Source organism: Peromyscus leucopus, chromosome 9 (assembly GCF_004664715.2).
Source record: "Peromyscus leucopus breed LL Stock chromosome 9, UCI_PerLeu_2.1, whole genome shotgun sequence".
In the NCBI taxonomy this organism is placed as follows: Eukaryota; Metazoa; Chordata; class Mammalia; order Rodentia; family Cricetidae; genus Peromyscus; species Peromyscus leucopus.
Window position 1 is genome coordinate 70,881,701 of NC_051070.1, and position 19,755 is coordinate 70,901,455.

General features: G+C 42.9%; 1 pseudogene and 1 gene segment (V, D, J or C); both read left to right on the top strand.

Annotated features, from left to right (window-relative positions):
- The first annotated feature begins 2,739 nt into the window (after positions 1–2,739).
- On the top strand, positions 2,740–3,506 carry LOC114688631 (annotated as a pseudogene).
- Positions 3,507–18,434: 14,928 nt separating this feature from the next.
- Positions 18,435–19,054, top strand: LOC119088584. The segment is given in 2 exon segments: positions 18,435–18,549; positions 18,696–19,054. Coding segments are annotated over 2 exon segments (411 nt in total).
- Positions 19,055–19,755: the final 701 nt, after the last annotated feature.

The following is a 19,755-nucleotide window of genomic DNA, read 5'->3' on the forward strand; positions in this document are numbered from 1 at the left end:
AGATGGCCTTCTGCTTCCCAAGCCTGTGAGTAGACTGGGTTCCCAGACAGACAGTGTTTGTAGCTGTTCACAGTTGACAGGAAGGAAAGGCAATGGGCTAGAGCAGGGGGTGCTGGGAGGGTCCACAGGAAGGAGAAGAGATGGGTTAGTGCAAGGTTTGGAGGATTCTCCAGGGAATCCACCCCTGCTCTTCTATCAGTGATTCAGTGTAGACGCTGTGGGAGTGAGTGAGGGAAATGGATGTTGCCATCCTCAAATGAAATGATTTCTGAGAACGTTCCTAAGAGTAGCTGTGTGTAGTTGTGATTCCAGGCCAACTTCTATAGAAGGTAAAATGCATGCATGAAAACATCATATCTGTATTCTCAACAAAAACTGATTGAAATAGAAAAAACTTTGTCCTCTTGCAACTGAAAGACCATGAGAGACCTGAAAAAGACTTTTCTCACACACTGTAATTTTCACAGACAAATATTGGCCTAAGTATCTGTCTCTAAGAAAAGGGGGAGTTCATGATGAATGATCCGAACATTCTGTGATATGTAAGTGGATTAATAAATATAGTTCTAGACAGAATGTGTTACACACACACACACACACACACACACACACACACACACATGCTTATATATAAGCACATCATATATATTCCATTTATATATGAAAATACCACATATATACATGTATATATGAAGCATTTTACATGTGTTACATTAGATTCAAATATAGAAAATAATCTCACTAGTGTGTACAAATACCATTATTGATCTCTCAGCACTAGAACACACTTGATATACCATATTGCTGTTTTATGTGTCTGAGTCCTTCACAGGTTAGAGAACACTTATGCAGAGGCCTCACTGGTTAAAAGTGCAACCACAAGGTGGTAGTAGATCTCAGCTGCTGGGGAGAATGCAGAGGATTCACTTCCTTGTGTTGATTGTGCAGGCTTAGGGCAGAAGCCCAGCCTTTTTCTTAGTGGCCGAGTGGATGACTCAAGAGATAGAATTGTTACTGAGAAAGAACAACAACCCATAGCTGTAGCTGACCTCTTAGTCATCCCAATTGTACCCTGGATCTTAATTTAATTGGAAGAATAATGAAGACATTTGTTCCTACTTTATTCATGTTCTTGTGGCTGCAGCTGGATGGTGAGTTAAAATTTTAGAGCCACAGAATATTCCATGGGCATTTCTGAGACATCGAGGAGGAACTCTATTTTATTCAGATTTTTTCTAGTGACTGTAGAAAAAGAGAATACTGGAAAGTGACAACATGACAACCTTTCTCATTTCACCCCATCTTTCTGCACAGGGGTGATCCAAGGTGAACAGGTGGAGCAGCATCCTTCCACCCTGAGTGTCCAGGAGGGAGCCAGCGCTGTCATCAACTGCACTTACACAGACAGTACCTTGTCCTACTTCCCTTGGTATAAGCAAGGACCTGGAGAGCATCCTCAGCTCATTATTGACATTCGTTCAACTGTGGAAAGAAAGCAGGAGCAAAGACTGATCATTTTACAGGATAAGAAAGCCAAACACCTCTCCCTGCACATCACAGACACCCGGCCTGGAGACTCTGCCATGTACTTCTGTGCTGCAAGTGCACACTGCTCCACAGGCACCTGCAGCCTGTCCTCAAACCTGCCACAGGGACTGGAGCCCCATCCACATCCTGTGTCACAGGTCTTCCAGTACATTTGCTATTTGTTAGTTGGCAAGTGACAACTATAGTGTAGACATTAAAAACACAAACTTTCAAGTCACTCAAAACAATTTAGGACAATTTTTCCTATTTTAAAAAATTGAAATACAGTTTAATCATCCCCTATCCCTGGCTGCAGCACATTGTGAATGTCATAGAGAACCAGAACTCCTGTGCTTCAGAGAGGAAGAGGCTGGGGCACGCTCAGCCCCAGGTGGGACATCTACATCACACACATTCATCTCCAGGTCAGAGGTCACTGAGGAAGGGGGGATGGAAAGACTGAAATAGCCATAGGTGGGGAATGACTACAAAGGGACAGTGTTTTCTGGACACAGCAGGGCAAGCGCACACATGGACTCACAGAGGATGACAGCACACAAAAGACTTGCAAAGGATCAGGCCAGATGCAATTAATTGCAGTAGGGCAGAGGGAAGGTGGGCATCCCACCCTTAGCTAAGGAGCTAGGGACAGTTGGTAGCTACTGGAATAGAGAATAGATTTCTTTAAAAATGGAGCCCCTGGTGCACAAACCGCCTTCCACTGAAGGCCACACATCCAATGGTATACGGGCAGGACAACCTGCAACTCAAACATTGAGGTGTTTGTTTTAAAAGGAGGGGGACTGGGTTGGTAGGGAAGAGTGGATGGTTCTAGCAGGAGTATAGGGATCAGGTGAATGCAAACAAAATTCATTTCATAACATTCTCCAAGAACTAAAAAATTGAGAAAATGTAGATAAATTTTATCAGTGGGTAGGTGTGCGTGTGCATATATATGTATGTGTATTATTTTATACATATTCAGCACACAAAATACCATAGCATACACATAGTTCAATAACACTGGTAATTTCAGGCATTGATCGGGGACTTGAGACCTGCCTCCTCTGGGTGAGGTTTCCAGTTTTTGCAGACATCTGTGGTGCAGTTTGAAGGGAAATCAGCAGAGGGCGCTGTCTCTTCAGATGTGGTTAATGTCTGCATCCAGGTGGTGGCTTCACATGACACACTGTCACAGTGAAGGAGGCCCTTGTCTATGAGTGAGGAGTTTCAGTAAGGTCCTGCAGGAGACTTGTCCTGTGAGTTTGGTGCACTTGAGAACCAAGTGTCATTTTCTTCTATGAACATGCTTCCTGACACCTGCTCAGTTCTGCTGCTCCTCTTCATGCTCAGTAAGTTACATTTACCCTAAGTGTGGTTGTCATTTCCTTACAACTGAGGAAGTCTTTACCTTCGTCCTCACACAGAAAAGTGACTCCTTGTTTGTTTGTTTATTTATTTATTTATTTATTCATTCATTCATTCATTCATTCATTCATTCATTCGTTTGTTTATTTATTTTCAGGGAGGAGCAAAGGAGACTCAGTGACCCAGACAGAAGGCCTGATCACTGTCACAGAGGGGAAGCCTGTGATGATGAACTGCACCTATCAGACTACTTACTCAAATATTTTCCTTTTCTGGTATGTGCAGTATCCCAAAAAAGCCCCTCGGCTACTCCTGAGGAGCGCCACAGACAACCAGAGGACAGAGCACCAAGGGTTCCAGGCCACTCTCCAGAAGAGCAGCAGCTCCTTCCACCTGCAGAAGTCCTCAGTGCAGCTGGCAGACTCTGCCCTGTACTACTGTGCTCTGAGTGACACAGTGAGGGGACTGCAGGGGAAGCTGCACACAAACCCAGGGTGCAGGAGGCTGAGGGAGTGGCCTGTGAGGGAGGGCTGTGTGTCTTCTCTAAGTGGGGTTTACCCTGCCTCCTGAAACACAGTAGCTCATCTCAGGTCAAATTCCTAGAAACTTAATAATCTGTGGATATTCTGACAGGATAGGATGGAAGTCATTGTTAGAGACAACGAGGCTTTGATCCCTAGAAATACTCTTCTCTTCTAAGTGAGGACTTCTCAGAGAAAAATATCTCCAGGAAAAGCTGGACATAGGATTTATCTCTACCATGAAGTCTTACAAAATTTGATGATTTAATTGTCCAGCAATCTTCTGTTCCTACCCCATAAATTTATGACCAAATGAAGAATATAGGCTTTAGTATTTAAAAATCTACTTCAGTCTCCCTTGGCAAGCTATTTAGATTCTTCCTCTCCTTGGTCCATGGTACAGAGATTTCAGTCCGACTTGTGGTCTCAGTTACTGTTTTATTGCTGTGAAGAGACACCATGACCAAGACAACTTACAGAAGGAAGCAGTTAATTGAGGACTTGATTACAGTTTCAGAGGTTGAGCCATGATGATTGTGGTGGCAAGCGTAGCAGCAGGCAGTAGCCATGTCCCTGGAGCAGTGGCTGAGAGCTTCCACCTGATCACCAGCAAGAGGCAGAGAGAGGGAGAGACTGGGCCTGGCTTGGGCTTTGAGATCCCAAAGTCCACCCCAGTGACACACCTCCTCTGATAAGGCCACGCCTACTGATCCTTCCTAAACAGTCCACCATCTTGGAACCAAACGTTCAGACTTTTGAGCCTGTGGGGCCATTCTCATTGAAACCTTCACACTCCCCAACAGCATTCAGTTAGTGAAGCTGCTCATGAAACACAGCTGTTGGAATTCTCAAGGTGATGCAGAGAGGCAGCTCCTTCTCTTTCCTACACACCATGTAGGGGTCAGGCTGCCCACTCTCATAGGTCATTGCACTTTGACTAAATCCTGAGGATGTGGTGTAGTCAGTCATTTAGGATTAGAGCTAGATTCTCAGATAACTCTTCTGAATTATGGGGGAGGAACAAAAGTGTTGTTCTATTTCAATTCTGGAAACAAAATACTTAAAGTAAAATGCTCTAGTACTCATATTTATCTCTCTGTAATGGAAGGAAGATCTGAAATCGATGACTATAGTGTCCCTCAAGAAAGACTCATAATTGTGTACAAAAAGAGCAGAAAAGAAGTACATGCTATCTTACTGGTTAGGGAGTAAAATAGAATGTCAAATTGCATTTCTAAACCCCGAAAACTACTTAAATGGCACAGAATAGAATAGACTCTCTCATAAGAGAGCTTATCAACCTAAAATGAATGCTAAATCTAAAAAAACCCTCAGTGCCAGGCATGGGAATCTCTGGGTGCCCACAACTGACTCCGTTTCCCAGTTTGAATCTGAAGTCTATTCTGAGTCAATAGAGTTCCAGCTTGTTTGCTCCAAGGCTGTGAGAAAGTACTGATTAGCCTGCAGAGTCTCCTTGAAGGGCTTTGAGAAAGTTCTGATTAGCCCAGAGTCTCCTTGAAGGGCTGTGAGAAAGTCCTGATTAGCCCACAAGAGGGAAAACACTATTAAGCTAGATGCAGGCTGCTGGTGCAGCCAGAGGTACATGTAAATAGAAAAAGAAACTGCTCCTTGATGCAAGGCAGGATAAATAGTGGTTGAATGCCTGTGCAGTGCATTGCTATACCTCCATCCTTCAAAACTGTATATAAGCTGGCTGTGAAATAAACTCGGGGCTGTATGGCATTGACCGGCAGACCTCTCAACTCTTTTCTGTCTTCTTCATTGTCTCTTCAATCCACACTCCTCTACCCAGCTACCCAGCTGACTGTCGGCAGGCCCCGACAGGAATCCTGCCTTCAAGTTGTTCACAGGGCCTTCAAGTGTCTCTTCCAAAAGAGATGGGCTATTGCTATTGGCTTTGATTGCTCTGAGATTGTACATAACAACCCTTTGCTAATGATACGACATAACTTGAGACTTAGGACTTGGAGGAATTTATTTAGAATTGACCTGAAGACTCCTTCCTGAGGATGAGTTTTCAAGTATATGCAAGATTCCAAGGGAGAAAAGCAATACATATTCCTACCAAACTGTATAAATGCTATGAACCAAAAAAAAAAAAAAAAAAAAAAAAAAAAGACCATCATGGCAAGAACACCCACAAGGGTGCAATAGTAGAACTTTTATCTTGGAGGAAACTAAAAATGTATTTTTTATTGGATTTAAGACATGCTCAAAGGAAGGAATTTAGGCCCAATACTGTAAACCTAGTTAACTACCCATGGCTGGACAGGTCATAGACCCTAGAGGAGAACCTACTACAGCCACCCTCCTAAATCAATACAGCTTCTAACAGTACTCTAAATATTGATAACTACACACAGAAATAAGTGTAGTTCTCACATCTGATCACATATGTTCATTTTGAAGCATATAGAGGCCATGGTAGTGTTTGACAACTGGTCACAATGCAGAGAATAAGTGCTGTGACATTTCTAGTTCCAGTTAAGACATCTACAGTGAAATTCCTACAACTAAGGCTCATGGAACACCACAGAAATGTACCAGAAGGGATTTTAAGAACCAAAGGACCAGGACACCAGCTGAGAGTATGACATGAGGGAGAAGACTTAGTCATTGCTGATGTGAATGCAAACAAGTATAAACAATGTGGAAACCAGTATGGAGGTTCCTCCAAATGCTGAGCATAAATCTGCCATACTAGCTATACCACTCCTGAGGAATTAACCAAAAGAATCTACATCTTTCTAAAGAGATACTTGTTCCCATCTGTTACTGGTCCTGCCTCAACTTGATATGCCCAACTTAGTTGACTCCTCATGGGAGGCCTTATCCTTTCCGAGGGGTGGATGGAGGGGGAAGGTGGGGAATAATCCAGAAGAGGGGAGGGAGGGGGAACTGTGGTTGGTATGTAAAATGAAAAAAAAATTAAATAAAAAAAAGAAAGGGGGAAAAGGAGATACTTGCTCTTTCAAGTTCATTGCAGCTCTATTCATAATCACTAGGAATTAGAAACACTCTACATGTCCATCAGCTGATGGAAGAAATATGAAAATGTGGTACATTAACACAGTGAGTTATTATTCATCTGAAATTAAGAAAAATAAAATTATGAAATTTTCACGTAGGTGGTTGGAACTGGAAACAGTCATCCTGAGCAAGATAACCCAGATACAATAAATAAAGGAGCATAGTGTTTTCTCAAATATGTGGATGCTAGCTTTTAATATGTGTGCTTTATTTGGAATATCCATACATGTTAGGTGTCAATAGGAGGCCATGAGGGAGAAGGGGATTTTCAGAGGAAGAGGAAACAGAAAAAAACTGCCATAAATGGGGAAATGGAACAGGCAGGATTAATAGAGCTGGGGATGAGAGGACAGGGTAGAGGAAGGAATGTGGGGAGGGATAACTAGCACTAAAGGAGATCTGAACAAATCAATATGGAAAAATCTGTGATAGAAACTTCCTGAAACACATGCTCCACAGTTGAGCCTAGTTATAATCTGTGAGGGTAGATACACGCTTAGAAGACTGTTTGACATGATTAATAGCAAAATAACAATAGTAGTTCCCCTAGTGCCTAAGGCCTCTTGCTTGAATCATGGGATTTTTGGCCATGTTACAGTACTTGGCATGAATCCCTACTGTTGAGGAGGCTTAAAATCCAATCAGAAAGCATTGTTATTCTGTAGCAGTCAGGCCACAATTACACCACTGAGCACATACTACCTGGAAGTTCAGTACTGTAGCATGCAGGGTCCAGCTCTGGTTAATACTCTTGGGACCTTTCTTCCCCAGCAGCCTGCTGAGGACCTTCCAGTGCTATAAAAGCTAACCATCAAGGAAGACTTTCCTCAGTAATTTCCAGGTTGACTTCTCTATGTCATGCAACAGTAGAATGTGGAGGCTTTAGACTTAGAATCTCACCATCCAGTTATAGTGGGCAGCCAAGAACCATGCCAATAACCTGTGTTGTTTTGTACACCTCTATGGCTTCCCTGAACAAAAACTCACAAGCCTGATACTGAGATTGTTGTTTAATAAGTTCCTCTAATTTCTCCAAAGCTAGATTTATGCACATAAAATCATAATTTGAGTATTAATGTGATAAATTATTATACTAAGATATTATTTTAGAACATGGAGTTGATAAATTATTCATACTGGAAGAATATTTAATGAGGGGATAATGAAGCACGTGCTCCAGAGTCCCTTACCCAAACAGACTCAAGGTCTAAGGAGAGCCCAGTGGCATGATCACATGGTTTTAAATTATATTCAAAAAAGTGATTATAAAGTTACCATAAACATCTTTTGGATCTGATAGAATGAATGATTGAGTTGGACTTATTCCTGTTTCACACTTTCATTCATTGTACACATAGTTGATGTCATCAAGATTTCACAGCCTTTATCTAATTGTGTTTTTCATCATGTCTATTTTCCATTATGTCTATTTGCTTCTTGGTTTTTTTTTTTAACTAAAAGTAATGTTGATTCATTTCCAGTTATTTTTCAGTGTTGGAATCTGTAACTCCCCTCTGTATATTACTGAATATAATCTGCTTCCAATATCCTGCTCTCACTGCTCACTGCTACCCCACTATGCACTCTGATCTCTCTGAAGAGGATTCTGTCCTTTGCCACAAAATTATTTCACTGAATGCTAACTGTCAAGGCACTCAATAACTTCATTTTGATTGACAAAATACAGAGAGAGAGAGGAGAGAGAGAGAGAGAGAGAGAGAGAGAGAGAGAGAGGGAGGGAGGGAGGGAGGGAGGGAGGGGAGGGGAGGGGAGGGGAGGGGAGAGGAGAGGAGAGGAGAGGAGAGGAGAGAGAGAGAGAGAGAGAGAGAGAGAGAGAGAGAGAGAGAGAGAGAGAGAGAGAGAGAGAGAAAGAGAATTGTGGTAGTGGAATTGGAATGCAATGATCATAATTCCTGCCCCCTGGTGGCCATGCATGGCATAATCTCCTCAGTGGGCAGGAACTAGAATATGTCAGGTGACACTTTTAAATTATGTTGTATTTTATAAGAAAAACCAGGGGACTGAACAGGAACTGAGTCTCTTATCAGTTCGATGTATGTTGATTTTGACTTTGAGTTCATCAAAGTGAAGATTGTCTGTAGCAGATTTGCTGGCTTTTTTTAATTGTACATTTAAAATGCTTATTTGAGTTTGTACTTCTTAATTTACTCATGTGGTAACACATCTGCAATATTCCTAGCAACATCTATCACATCTTTTTCTTGGGTATTTTGATGGCATTGTGTAAAAATCTGGTAATTATGCAGTGTTCTGATTCCTATGTCCCTGGTACTTGTTTTGAAATGTGTAAAGATGCTGTGATTTTCTCACTCTAAAATATCTTATTCTCCCATTTTGGTTCATAACTTTATATTCTTCTTTTCTAAAAGCTCACAAGTTTCTACTTAGAAAGCATTGAGCTTCTCTGTGCATGATGAAAGCCGTGGATTCACACTCAGAAGTCAGCAAAGACAGGAGGAACTCTAGTGCAGCTGTGAACTTGTTATTTCTCAAATGGGCCTCTAGAGGACGCTCCTTTCTAAAAGGTAAATGGTGTTTTCACAGATTAGAATAAACTCACAGAAACCTTCCTTCTCCCCCTACCCTGCCTCCCCCCTCTCTGCTTAGAGCCCCTCCTGCCCCCTTTAACATTACATTACCTGTGTTCTACTACCCTACCGATTTCTCCTAAGCTCTCTCTTCTGGCCCTTGTGGCCATGTTCTAGTTTCCTGGCTTCTGCAAGGGGAGGGGAATTTGGTGGGTTCGGGGAGAGGTTGTAGGGGGTACAGGGTGGAGGTGGACACTATTGGAATACATTATGTTCATGTATGAAGTTACTAGATATTTGTTTTTAAACCTCCTCCAGTAATTCAGTAGGTATTCTGACAGAACATATTTTATGCAGATGTTAGAGGCAGGCCAAGGGAAAGACATTGTCTCTTCTGGATTGTCTCCCCAGTGTCCCTAGGTTGAAGGTATCTAAATCTGTTAGAGATTGGAGCAACTTCTCTGTCTGCCTCTCCAATTCTTTTTTTTTTTTTTTTTAACCACCACCACCACAGCCATTTATTAAGTGCTTGCCAGGCACTGTGCTAAAGCTTTACAGACATTATTTCAGTTAATCCAGCAACCCTGAGGTAGATATTTTCAACCCCCCACCCCCACATATTATTATAATAAAGGAAAACGAGACTCAGAGCGGTTAAAAGACTCAACCAAGGTCAAACCCAGCTGGTAAGTAGCAAGCTAGAAATGTGTACCAGACCCCAAAATGCATGCTTTTAAACACTGGACTGTTTCCCCTTGCAAGTTAAAGGACACACATTCCTTCCCAAAATGACCTTAGGTGAGGAGGGAGGGCAGTTTTAAACTGACTTCTTCAGTCAGTTCTTGTACTTATTCTCTTGGAGGAATGGAGTGTCATCCGGTGATACGCTGACCACTGGGTCCCTTTCTCGAGATCCCTACCATTGCAGCCTTCCTCACGGAGGCCTCCACTCTCGACACCAGCCTACTCAATATGCTGCTCCCTTCTAGCAACCTCTGGAACGCAGGGGTCTGTCAAACTTGGTGACACTGAGCCAAAGACCTGAGAGAAATTAGGAGACATTCAGAAAATGTCCCTCATCCCTGAACTGCTGGACCCTAAGGCACAAGAGCACATTCGATGGAAGCACAAGCTCACTCCTTCCAGCCTGGTTCCCAAGCCTGGCCTCTTTCTAGCGGTATCTCCTCTCCAAACCTTTCCCTTTCTAGGTCCCTCCCCAGTTATCTCCAAGGCATCACCACTCGCAGGCCCATGGGCCTTGAGGACACCAGTTTCTGAGCCTTTATTCCTCCAGAAGTGTCCCAAAGTACTCAGCTGGGCTCCACTCAGGACCCCATGGACCTTTAATTAAACAGAGCTGACCGAAGGACAGGCAGAAAAGGACCAGCAGACTGAGACAAGCTGAACCAGCATGTACAGACAAAGGAATGGCAAGAGTAGACAGAACACAGACTAACCAGGGACAAGTCAATGGAGCTAGCTACCTGAGGTCAGAAATGAAGAGGGAACAGGGAGAACCCTGTGGAGACAGACCCTAGAGCCAAGCAGTCCAGCACTTGTAACCAGAGTTTCTCTGAGGAATAGCCTTGGTAAAGAGGTCACTGAAAGCCTAGGGAGGAGCAAGCCCAAAGACCCATTTAGAGGTGCATTAAGAGGACACCAAGAGAAATAGGTAGAAACAGGAAAGGCCTGGGCCTCTCTACAGAACCTGAGCTACTTCTATCCATCCCCACACCTACCCAATCTAGAAAAACTGGTCAGAGGGTCGCTGCTGGTAGCCCTTGCTCAATTCTGCACCAAGTTCTGAAGGGTGAAAGACAACAGAGGTAGGGAACTTACCAAGGAGTGAGATAGCACCATCCTTGGGAAGTTCACATTGTGAAGGAGACAGAAACCCATCCTAATCCTGAGGGCCTGGGGTCTGAGGGACACACTAAGCATGAGGACTACTTCTTGGTGCAGATTGATATTGCCTTAGGCATCTGAAGGGACAGAGAGTGAATGATGAGGTAAATCAGGGACACCGGAAGATCTAAGCTGGATTCTCCACACCTCATTAATAGTTAGCCATGTCACTGTGTCACTAGTCTTCGAGGCAGGAACCCAATGTCCCCACAGCCACAGATGTATTTATGCAGAGTAAGCCAACGTTGCTAAGCAGCTTGAAGGGTAAGTATCTTCCTGGGAGCCCCATGCTGTCCCATCCTCTTCCTCTAACAGTGCCCACCTTGCCCAGATCTCAGCTCTGTACTTTCAGATGTTTCCTTTCCAATTCCCAGACGTGCCTAGGGTTGACAAAGAGCAGGTGTCCTGCACAACCGAAGTGCTGGCCATAGCTGGGAGACCAGCAGTGCTGACTATTACAGAAATGACAGTAAGCACACACCAAAACCACCTATTGTTAGTCCTTGCTCTAGGGCTTGTATTTAATACTTACTCATCTATCTTTAACTTCTGCCTCTCCAATTCTTCAGGCTGTATTTGCTTGCTGGGAATCTTCAAGAAAAAGTGAACGGCTTCCTTCACACCTTGGTGACCTTCTGTGCACCCTGAGGCTCAGAGTATCTCTACTGCCTACTGTCACTCTGCTTTAGGGTCTCATCCATAGAAAGAGCACTGTGCTGTTTCACTGTGAACAGAGACCCTCCTTTAGGCTGAGATCCCTACACAGCACTGATGCTGCAGGAGAAAGCAGAGCCCAGATAGGGCCCCTGCCTGATTGATGGCTGCTTCTGTGCAGCTAGAGTAGCTGCTCAGGCCCTGAGGAGCAGCTACTCATTCCTTGTCCCCCGGTGTCCTTTCTTGCATATGTAATACACTCATCTTAGTCTCCAGCACCTCCTGAAGCTCACACCAGGAAGCCAGCCTGTCTCAGGCTTGGAGGGATTTCAGACTGAGTGCAGGAAAGATGGAATCTCCTCCCACCTGAGAATCCTCTGACAGGGGGACTGAGGGAGTTGGGTGCTCCTGTGCTCTGAGTCACAAGTATAGAGCTGAACACAAACAACTTGAGACCTGCAGAGTAAAGAATCAGGGTCCCAGCCTCAGACACTTTTAGGCAGTTGTCATGTTCCATAAATGCAACAGTAAAGAGAAAGTGGAATCTTGAGAAATGCTTTATTCCTATGGGATAGATCTTTGTTGCCAATTATTTGTTTCTCATTTTGCAAAGAAATGTCTGATTTCTCCTTTAGTAGAATTTTGACTCAGGTTAAAAAAAAATTGTCCTTCACAGCATTTTTCACCTGAGTCAAAATTTCTATGAAATTATCCTACAGTATTTGAAGTCATTAGCTGGTCTAATACTGTTCGAGAGAATGATGGGCTGAAATGGAGTAAGGTTGGGTGTGTGTTGTGGAATATTTGATCATTCTGTGTGAAGATGTGTCTCTGTCCTCCCTTGCCTGTCTAAGGCATCTTCTGATTGGTTTAATAAAGAGCTGAATGGCCAATAGGTAGGGGAGGATAGGCAGGACTTCCAGGCAGAGATAAGAACTCTGGGAAGAATCTGATGCAGGGGATTAGAAGTGAGACACAAAAAAGTCACACATACAGTATGGAGGAGAGGTAATGAGCCACATGACAGAACATAGCTTAATATAAATGGGTTAATTTAAGTTTTAGGAGGTAGTTGGGAATAAGCCTAACATTAGGCCATGCTTTCATACTTAAGATAGTCTCTGTCATTATTCAGAAGCTGGCGGTAAAAGAAAGCAAGGCTATTGCTGTGAGTGATTATTGAGGCAATTGTGTATTTCTTATGACTAGTCTAATTTCTCCAGCAGTCATCTTTATGGGGAAAACCTTAAAATACATTCCTGTATTGTTGTGAACTCAAGTGCATTGTCCCCTTCATTCACCATGTGCAATAGCACACCAGGGCTGCTACCCTGTCACTCTGGATGCAGGACTCCCACATTAGCTTCCCAGTCCACTTCCTTCTTACGTGGTCATATTTTAAACAACATTTAGAACAAACCCTGACTGTTGCAGGAGTGTTTCAATTTTTAAAATGCATTATAAATCTATGAAACTATTATCTTACTCTATTGTTATGTTCCCATTTTTTTTTCTTTTACTGCCGTGATTTTACTTCAATATTTCACAGACGAAGATTCTTTTTAAAAATGTGTATGAGAGTGGGTCTGGCCCATGTGTGCAGGATTTGAGGAGAACATAGAGAACGTCATGTCCCCTGGAGCTTGAGATACAGACTCTGTGAGCCACCTCATGTGGATGCTGGGGATGGAACTAAGGCCTCTTGTAAAGTCAAGGACCCTTATCTGCTGAGCCATCCCTCAGGCCCCAGTAAAGTGTCCTTAGAACATGCATCTGTTTCCTGAGTTAAACTTCTAGTGTTGTGTCTTTGAGTGTGCCAGACTGTGTGGGGCTGAGGCTTGTTCTCCTTGGAGGGACTGGTCCTCTCCTGCTTCCTGGATCCCTAACTCCCTACAACCTCAGGGTCTCATCAAAATGTTCCTCCCCTACACTGCCATCCCTACTGTGCTGTGCCCAGATTCTCAGGCAGGGCTGGCTTGGGAGGAGCTTCAGGCTCAGAAGGCTGGGAGGGAACTCTGCAGTGTCTGGCCTGGCAGGGTTCCTGGGTGGAGCTGACTGGTTGCAGGAGGAGGGACATTCAACAGCCATCCTGACACCACAGCCCAGGCCTTGGTTCCTTGCTTCTGTCTCCAGCAGCCACACAAGCACCATGAAGAGGCTGCTGTGCTCTCTGCTGGGGCTGCTGTGCACCCAGGTTTGCTGTGAGTCTGGCTGTCCACATTCAGGGACAGAGAGGATTCTGTCAGCACATGGAGGGTGGGGAAGCAGCTCAGGAGTCCTGCAGAGCTCCCACCTTCTCAGAGGACATGGGGTGTGTTCAGGGTTCTGTGGATGTTCAGTGACCCCATCTGTCTCTTTCTCTGTTTCTAACCAGGGGTGAAAGGTCAACAAGTGAAGCAGAGTCCTGTGTCCTTGGTTCTGCAGGAGGGAGAGCGTGCAGAGGTACAGTGCAACTTTTCCATCTCTACAAACCAAATGCAGTGGTTTCACCAAAGTCCTGAGGGACATCTGAAGAGCCTGTTTTTTAATCCTTCTGGAACAAAGCACAGTGGAAGATTGACATCCACAACAGTCCCTCAGGAACGTCGCAGCTCTCTGTACATTTCCTCCTCCCAGACCACAGACTCAGGCACTTATTTCTGTACTATGAGTGCACAGTGCTCCCCACACACCTGCAGCCAGTACACAAACCTTCTGCTGGGTGGGCGTGGCCTTTCCCAGTTACAAGACATCCGGAAACCACAACAGAACATCTGCTTGATTTAATATCCCTATTCTATATAGGCAGAGTTTTAACCTGGGATAAGCTTTTGACCATGAGGTTAAGGATTTGGATGTGTAAATTCTCAATATATATTCCCTCCTGAATCATAAACGTCCATCTTAGAACTAACAGAGAAGCTGATGGGAGGACAGAATCAATGTGATCATTTAAGCCTCAGTGTACTGAACTCACAAAGGATGAGGAGAAAGGGAATGAAAGGCAAAGACTTCCAGGTGACGCTGCTGTGGACAGGGTCAGGGTCAGTGAGGAGAAAACAAACTGTCACCAAGAACATCAAGTCATGGAAGACACAGAGTGTGCAGACAGCTGGACGCTCCAGTTTCCTTTCTGTAGCTGTGATGAAATTCTGAAGAAATGCTACTGAGAAAGTGAAAAGATCTATTTAGCCTTCCGTTCCAGGTCATAGTCCATCATTGGTGGTAATTAAGGCAGGAAGTCATACAGGAGATTACAACAGAAAACATGGACACACTCTGCAGCTAGGTCACTCACAGACTCAAACTTATGTGACCCAGGATGTTTTGAATTACGAATCTGTGGAAATGAAACTTTTGCTTTATTGAACAATTGATCCTGATTAGTTGGTGCTGAAAAATCAGCTTTAATGAATAAGGGGTAGCTGAACTGAAGCAAATCTTATGGGAATTATCTTCTAACATTCAGCACACAGAAGCTATGGTCTAGGGAGGATAGGGATTCACTTTAATCTGGAAACTGATCTTGGCAATGTGATGCTGGTTTTGGCAGAGAGGAAGCTGCAGGACTGAAGGGAACAGGAAGAAGCTGAGGCTAAGCACTGTGAATTTGCTTTGTCTGATTTAAGTGTGTCCTGGTTCTTATCTCTTGGAATAAGAAGTCTGGGTGTGGTGGTGCACATCTTTGTTCCCAGCAATTGGGAGGTAGAGGCAGGAGGATCTCTGTGAGTTTGAGGCCAGCCTGGTCTACAGAGCTAGTGCCAGGACAGCCAGGGCTACACTGAGATACTCTATCTCAAAAAAAAAAAATCAAAAAATAAATAAAAATAAAAGCATAAAATAAAAAAATAAAATAAATAGAAGTTTGTAACTATTTTGGATTTTATAGAAACCCACAGAAGACATTACTTATGTTAAAAAGACTTTGAACATTTTTTGTTATTTATTTCTTTATGTGTTTATTTGTTTATTTATTTATTTGTTAGTTTTTATGCTCTACCCTCAGTGTTCCCTCCTGCTTCTCCTTTATTCCCTCCCTTCCCCCTCCTCCTCCCCACATCTACTCTTCCTCCTCTATTTCTCTTCAGAAATGGCAGGTCTCCCACCAATATCAAGCAGCCATGGCATACCAAGTTGCAGAGAGACTAGACACCTTCTCTCCTGTGAAGGCTGGAGGAAGCAACCCAGTCTGAGGAGTATGGACCCAAAAGCAGGCAGCAGAGTCAGAGACAGCCCCTGATCCTACTGTTAGGAGTTCCACAAGAAGACTAAGCTACACAACTGTAACCTAGATGCAAAGGGCCCAGGTCAGTCCATGCAGGTTCCTTGGTTGTTGGTTCCGTCTCTGTGAGCCCCTATCATCCCAGGTTTGTAAGAGGAATTGCTAAACAGTTTTATTAATAAAATACCCAGAGCCAGATATTAGGGTGGAAACTGAGAGATCAGAGGAATAGGACAAGCCACAGCCAACCTCACCTTACCAACTCCTCAGCTCCCAGAGAGACCTACTTCCTGTATACCCATGCCTATATCCTTTCTCTGCTTGCCATCTCACTTCCTCTCTCTACCCAGCTACATCACTTTTCTCTTTCCGCCCAGCTCTATCACTTCCTGTCTGTCTGTCGAGACCTCCAGACCTCTATGATTAACTAGTGTTGGAATTGAAAGGCATGTGCCGTCACACCTGGCTCTGTTCCCAGTGTGGCCTTGAACCACAAAGATCTGGATGAATCTCTGCCTCTTGAATGCTAGGATTAAAGGGGTAGTTAGTAAGCTACCATTGTCTGACTTCCATGTTTAATATAGTGGCTGGCTTTTCCCTCTGATCCTCAGATAAGCTTTATTGGGGTACACAGATAAAGTATCACCACATTTCCTCTTTTTTTTGTCTAATATAAAAAAGTTATAACTAATATAAGAAAACCTATATACAATAAGTAAAATAAATATATACAATATATACAGACAATAAGTACATCAACAATGTCTAGTACATTTGCATTTGACAAATTCAGCGAAAATATTCCATCACATATCTTATCTTTGTGAATCCATGAAAGTTAGTTAGCTTCTCTGACACTGTGGATTGTAGCATAGTTATCCTTTACTCTACAGCTAATATGCACTTACAATGGGTACATATTATGTTTGTCTCTCTGGGTTTGGGTTACCTCACTCAGGATGATCTTTTCTAGTCCCATCCATTTGCCAGTGCATTTCATGATGTCATTGTTTTTAGCAGATGAGTTATGCTCCATAATGTAAATAACAAAAGTTGGTTATTTAAAAGTTGTATTATGGTTTATATTGTGATCTTAATGAGATCTTGGAGATGAACCATAAAGGAAAGATTATGGCTGAATAACGCTGCTTGTCTGTGTCAGGGTGACAAGGGGTCAGCTGTGATGGTGAATTTTTGTCGACTTGATGCAAACTGGAGATACCAGGAAGAGGGAACCTCAATCTAGGAGTTGTGTCACACTTGTTTGGAGGCATGTTTGTGGACATTTTCTTATTAACAATTGACATGGGAGGGCCCAACCCCCAGTGAGCGTTGTCATCCCTGGGCAGGAGGTCTGGGTTATATAAAAAACAAGATGAGCAAGGCAGGAGGAGCAAGTTAGCCAGCAGATTTCTTGTATGTTTCTTGACACTTTTCCAGCTTGAATTCCTGATGGATCGCTTCAGTGATAGACTATGATCAGAAATGTAAACCAAATAAATTATTCCCTCCCCAAGTTTAATTTGGTCTTTATGTTAATTTATCTTAGTAATAGAAAGCAAACCAGTTCAAACACCAAAAAAGGTAACCCATTCCTGCACTGGCATTTTTATTTGATACCCTGTGTTATCTAGTAGATTTTCTTGTCCCAGGGTAATTCCATCTTAACTCCTTTTATTTGTGTGTGCATAATCTTCTAGAATGAGGAAAATTTTAAATGGATCTGTTATTTTATCATATAATTGCAATAATTAGCACGTACTAATTGTTCAAAGCAGTTGGCTGTTGTACAGTTTTAGCATATGCATTTGCATAGATTTTCTGATATCCATCTTTTCTTCACCCTCTGTTGTTCTCTCCCTTCCCTTGTCCCCTCTCCTCCTCCCCATATTCATTTGTCTAACTTTGATTTTAAGAGTATCTTTACTTTCTTTTATTCTTTGCTTTTTTTGTTAGTTTTCACATATGAGAACACATGTATTGTGTGTCTCTACATGTCTGCTTTATTTTGCTTAACACCATGTCCTTCAATACTATCTGTTTTCCTACAGATGGCGCCAGTTCATTTTTCCTTGTGGTTGAATTTTGCTCTGTTGTTTGAAGTACAATATTTTCTTCATTCATAGGTTGACAGGTGATACCTAGGCTGTATGTAGGCAATAGTGAATGGTGCTGTAATAAACATGTATATGCAGGTCTCTCTCTTATGGGATGACATCAGTTTCCCTGGATAAATGCCCATAAGTAGTATTAGTAGGATCAGTGGTCTTTTTCTCTTCCTTCATTCCTTCTTTCCTTCCATCCACCTTTCTTTCTTTCTTTCTTTCTTTCTTTCTTTCTTTCTTTCTTTCTTTCTTTCTTTCTTTCTTTCCTTCCTTCCTTCCTTTCCTCCTACATTCCTTCCTGCTTGATTTCTTTCTTTTAATTCTTCAGAAGAATAACAGTGCTATTCTTGGTGGCTTTAGCAACACATATTCCTACCAACAGTGTATAATTGTAGAATTACAATGAGGGGATTTCTGACTCTCAATGACTTTTTTTCTGAAACACTAAATTTGACCAAAAGGGGAAAGTGTTTTCTATGTCAGAAATAGCTTAAGACAAAGTGTCTGTGAGGGGTGGAGTCTGTTGAAAGAACTAAATGCCTGTGAAGGCAGATTCAGTGTTCTGTGGGGAGATAAAAGGCCACTGGAGTTCTCCCCAAGCTTCAGTCTAGGAGGAATGGATAAGATCCTGAAGTCATCATTGTTAGTCCTGGCCCTTCACCTAGCCTGTGAGTCATGGAGGAAAAAATTCAGGATGTGTAATTAATGTGGAGGGGTGAGAGAAGTGGGGACAGGACAAAACCATGAGTGCTGAAACCACAAGCAGGTAGTACAAACCTGGGAAACTAATGGCATTTGTTGTATCTCTACACAGGGGTGAGTGGCCAGCAACAGAACAGACGTGACCAGCAGCAAGTGCAACAAAGTCCTCAATCTCTGACAGTCTTGGCAGGAGGGACGTCAGTTCTGAACTGCACTTATGAGGACAGCAGGTTTGACTACTTCCCATGGTACCGGCAATTCCCTGGTGAAGGCCCTACACTTCTGATAGCCATACGTTCCATGTTGAATAAAAAGGAAGAAGGAAGATTCACAGTCTTCTTCAGGAAAAGTGATAAACAGTTCTCCTTGCACATCACAGATTCTCAGCCTGGAGACTCAGCTACCTACTTCTGTGCAGCAAGTGCACAGTACTCTCCAGGCACCTGCAGCCCATACCCAAAACCCAGCTGAGGCTCCAGCAAAAGCCCGCTGTGGGGCTGAGCCTGGCAGAGGTGCAGAGGGGTTTTATCTGCAGGAGCAGGTGACAGGGGACACAGTGAATGTAAGGATCAGATTCATTCAGGTCACAGACAGACCAAGGTGAAGTCAGGGCTTGTTTTTCTCCACTCTCCCTTTCCTCCTCAGGCACCACTGAAGTTTTAGATCTATTTCCTTAACTAGCTTAGTTGAATTGTTTTCTAAGTGGTTGTACAAATGTTTTTCTGTGTGGTTGGTTCACACCAAGTGGAAATTATAAAGTTCCCATCACCCTACACTCTTATCAACATGTTGTTAATGTGTAGATATTACAGCACAGTGTCAGTCATTTTGTGCCTTATGTGATAGAAATCACATAGAATTATCTTTCACCTTAATCTCCTCTGATTACCAGAGAAGTGGTGATGTATGTGACCACTGACTACATCTAATTGCTCTTTTTTGCGTTTTATATTCCATCTACCTTCAAGAAATTCTAGTATGGAAACCAGGATGTACTTACAAGGATGCAGGTGTGTTTACAATAGACAAATGACATGGGTGAGGGAAAGAAGAATTCAATTTACTCATATCATGAAAATATATAATATTTCACTATATAATAATATGTAAAAATATAATATATTTCACTAAAGAACTATTGTCTCAAGTGTATTTCATAGATGAACAAAATA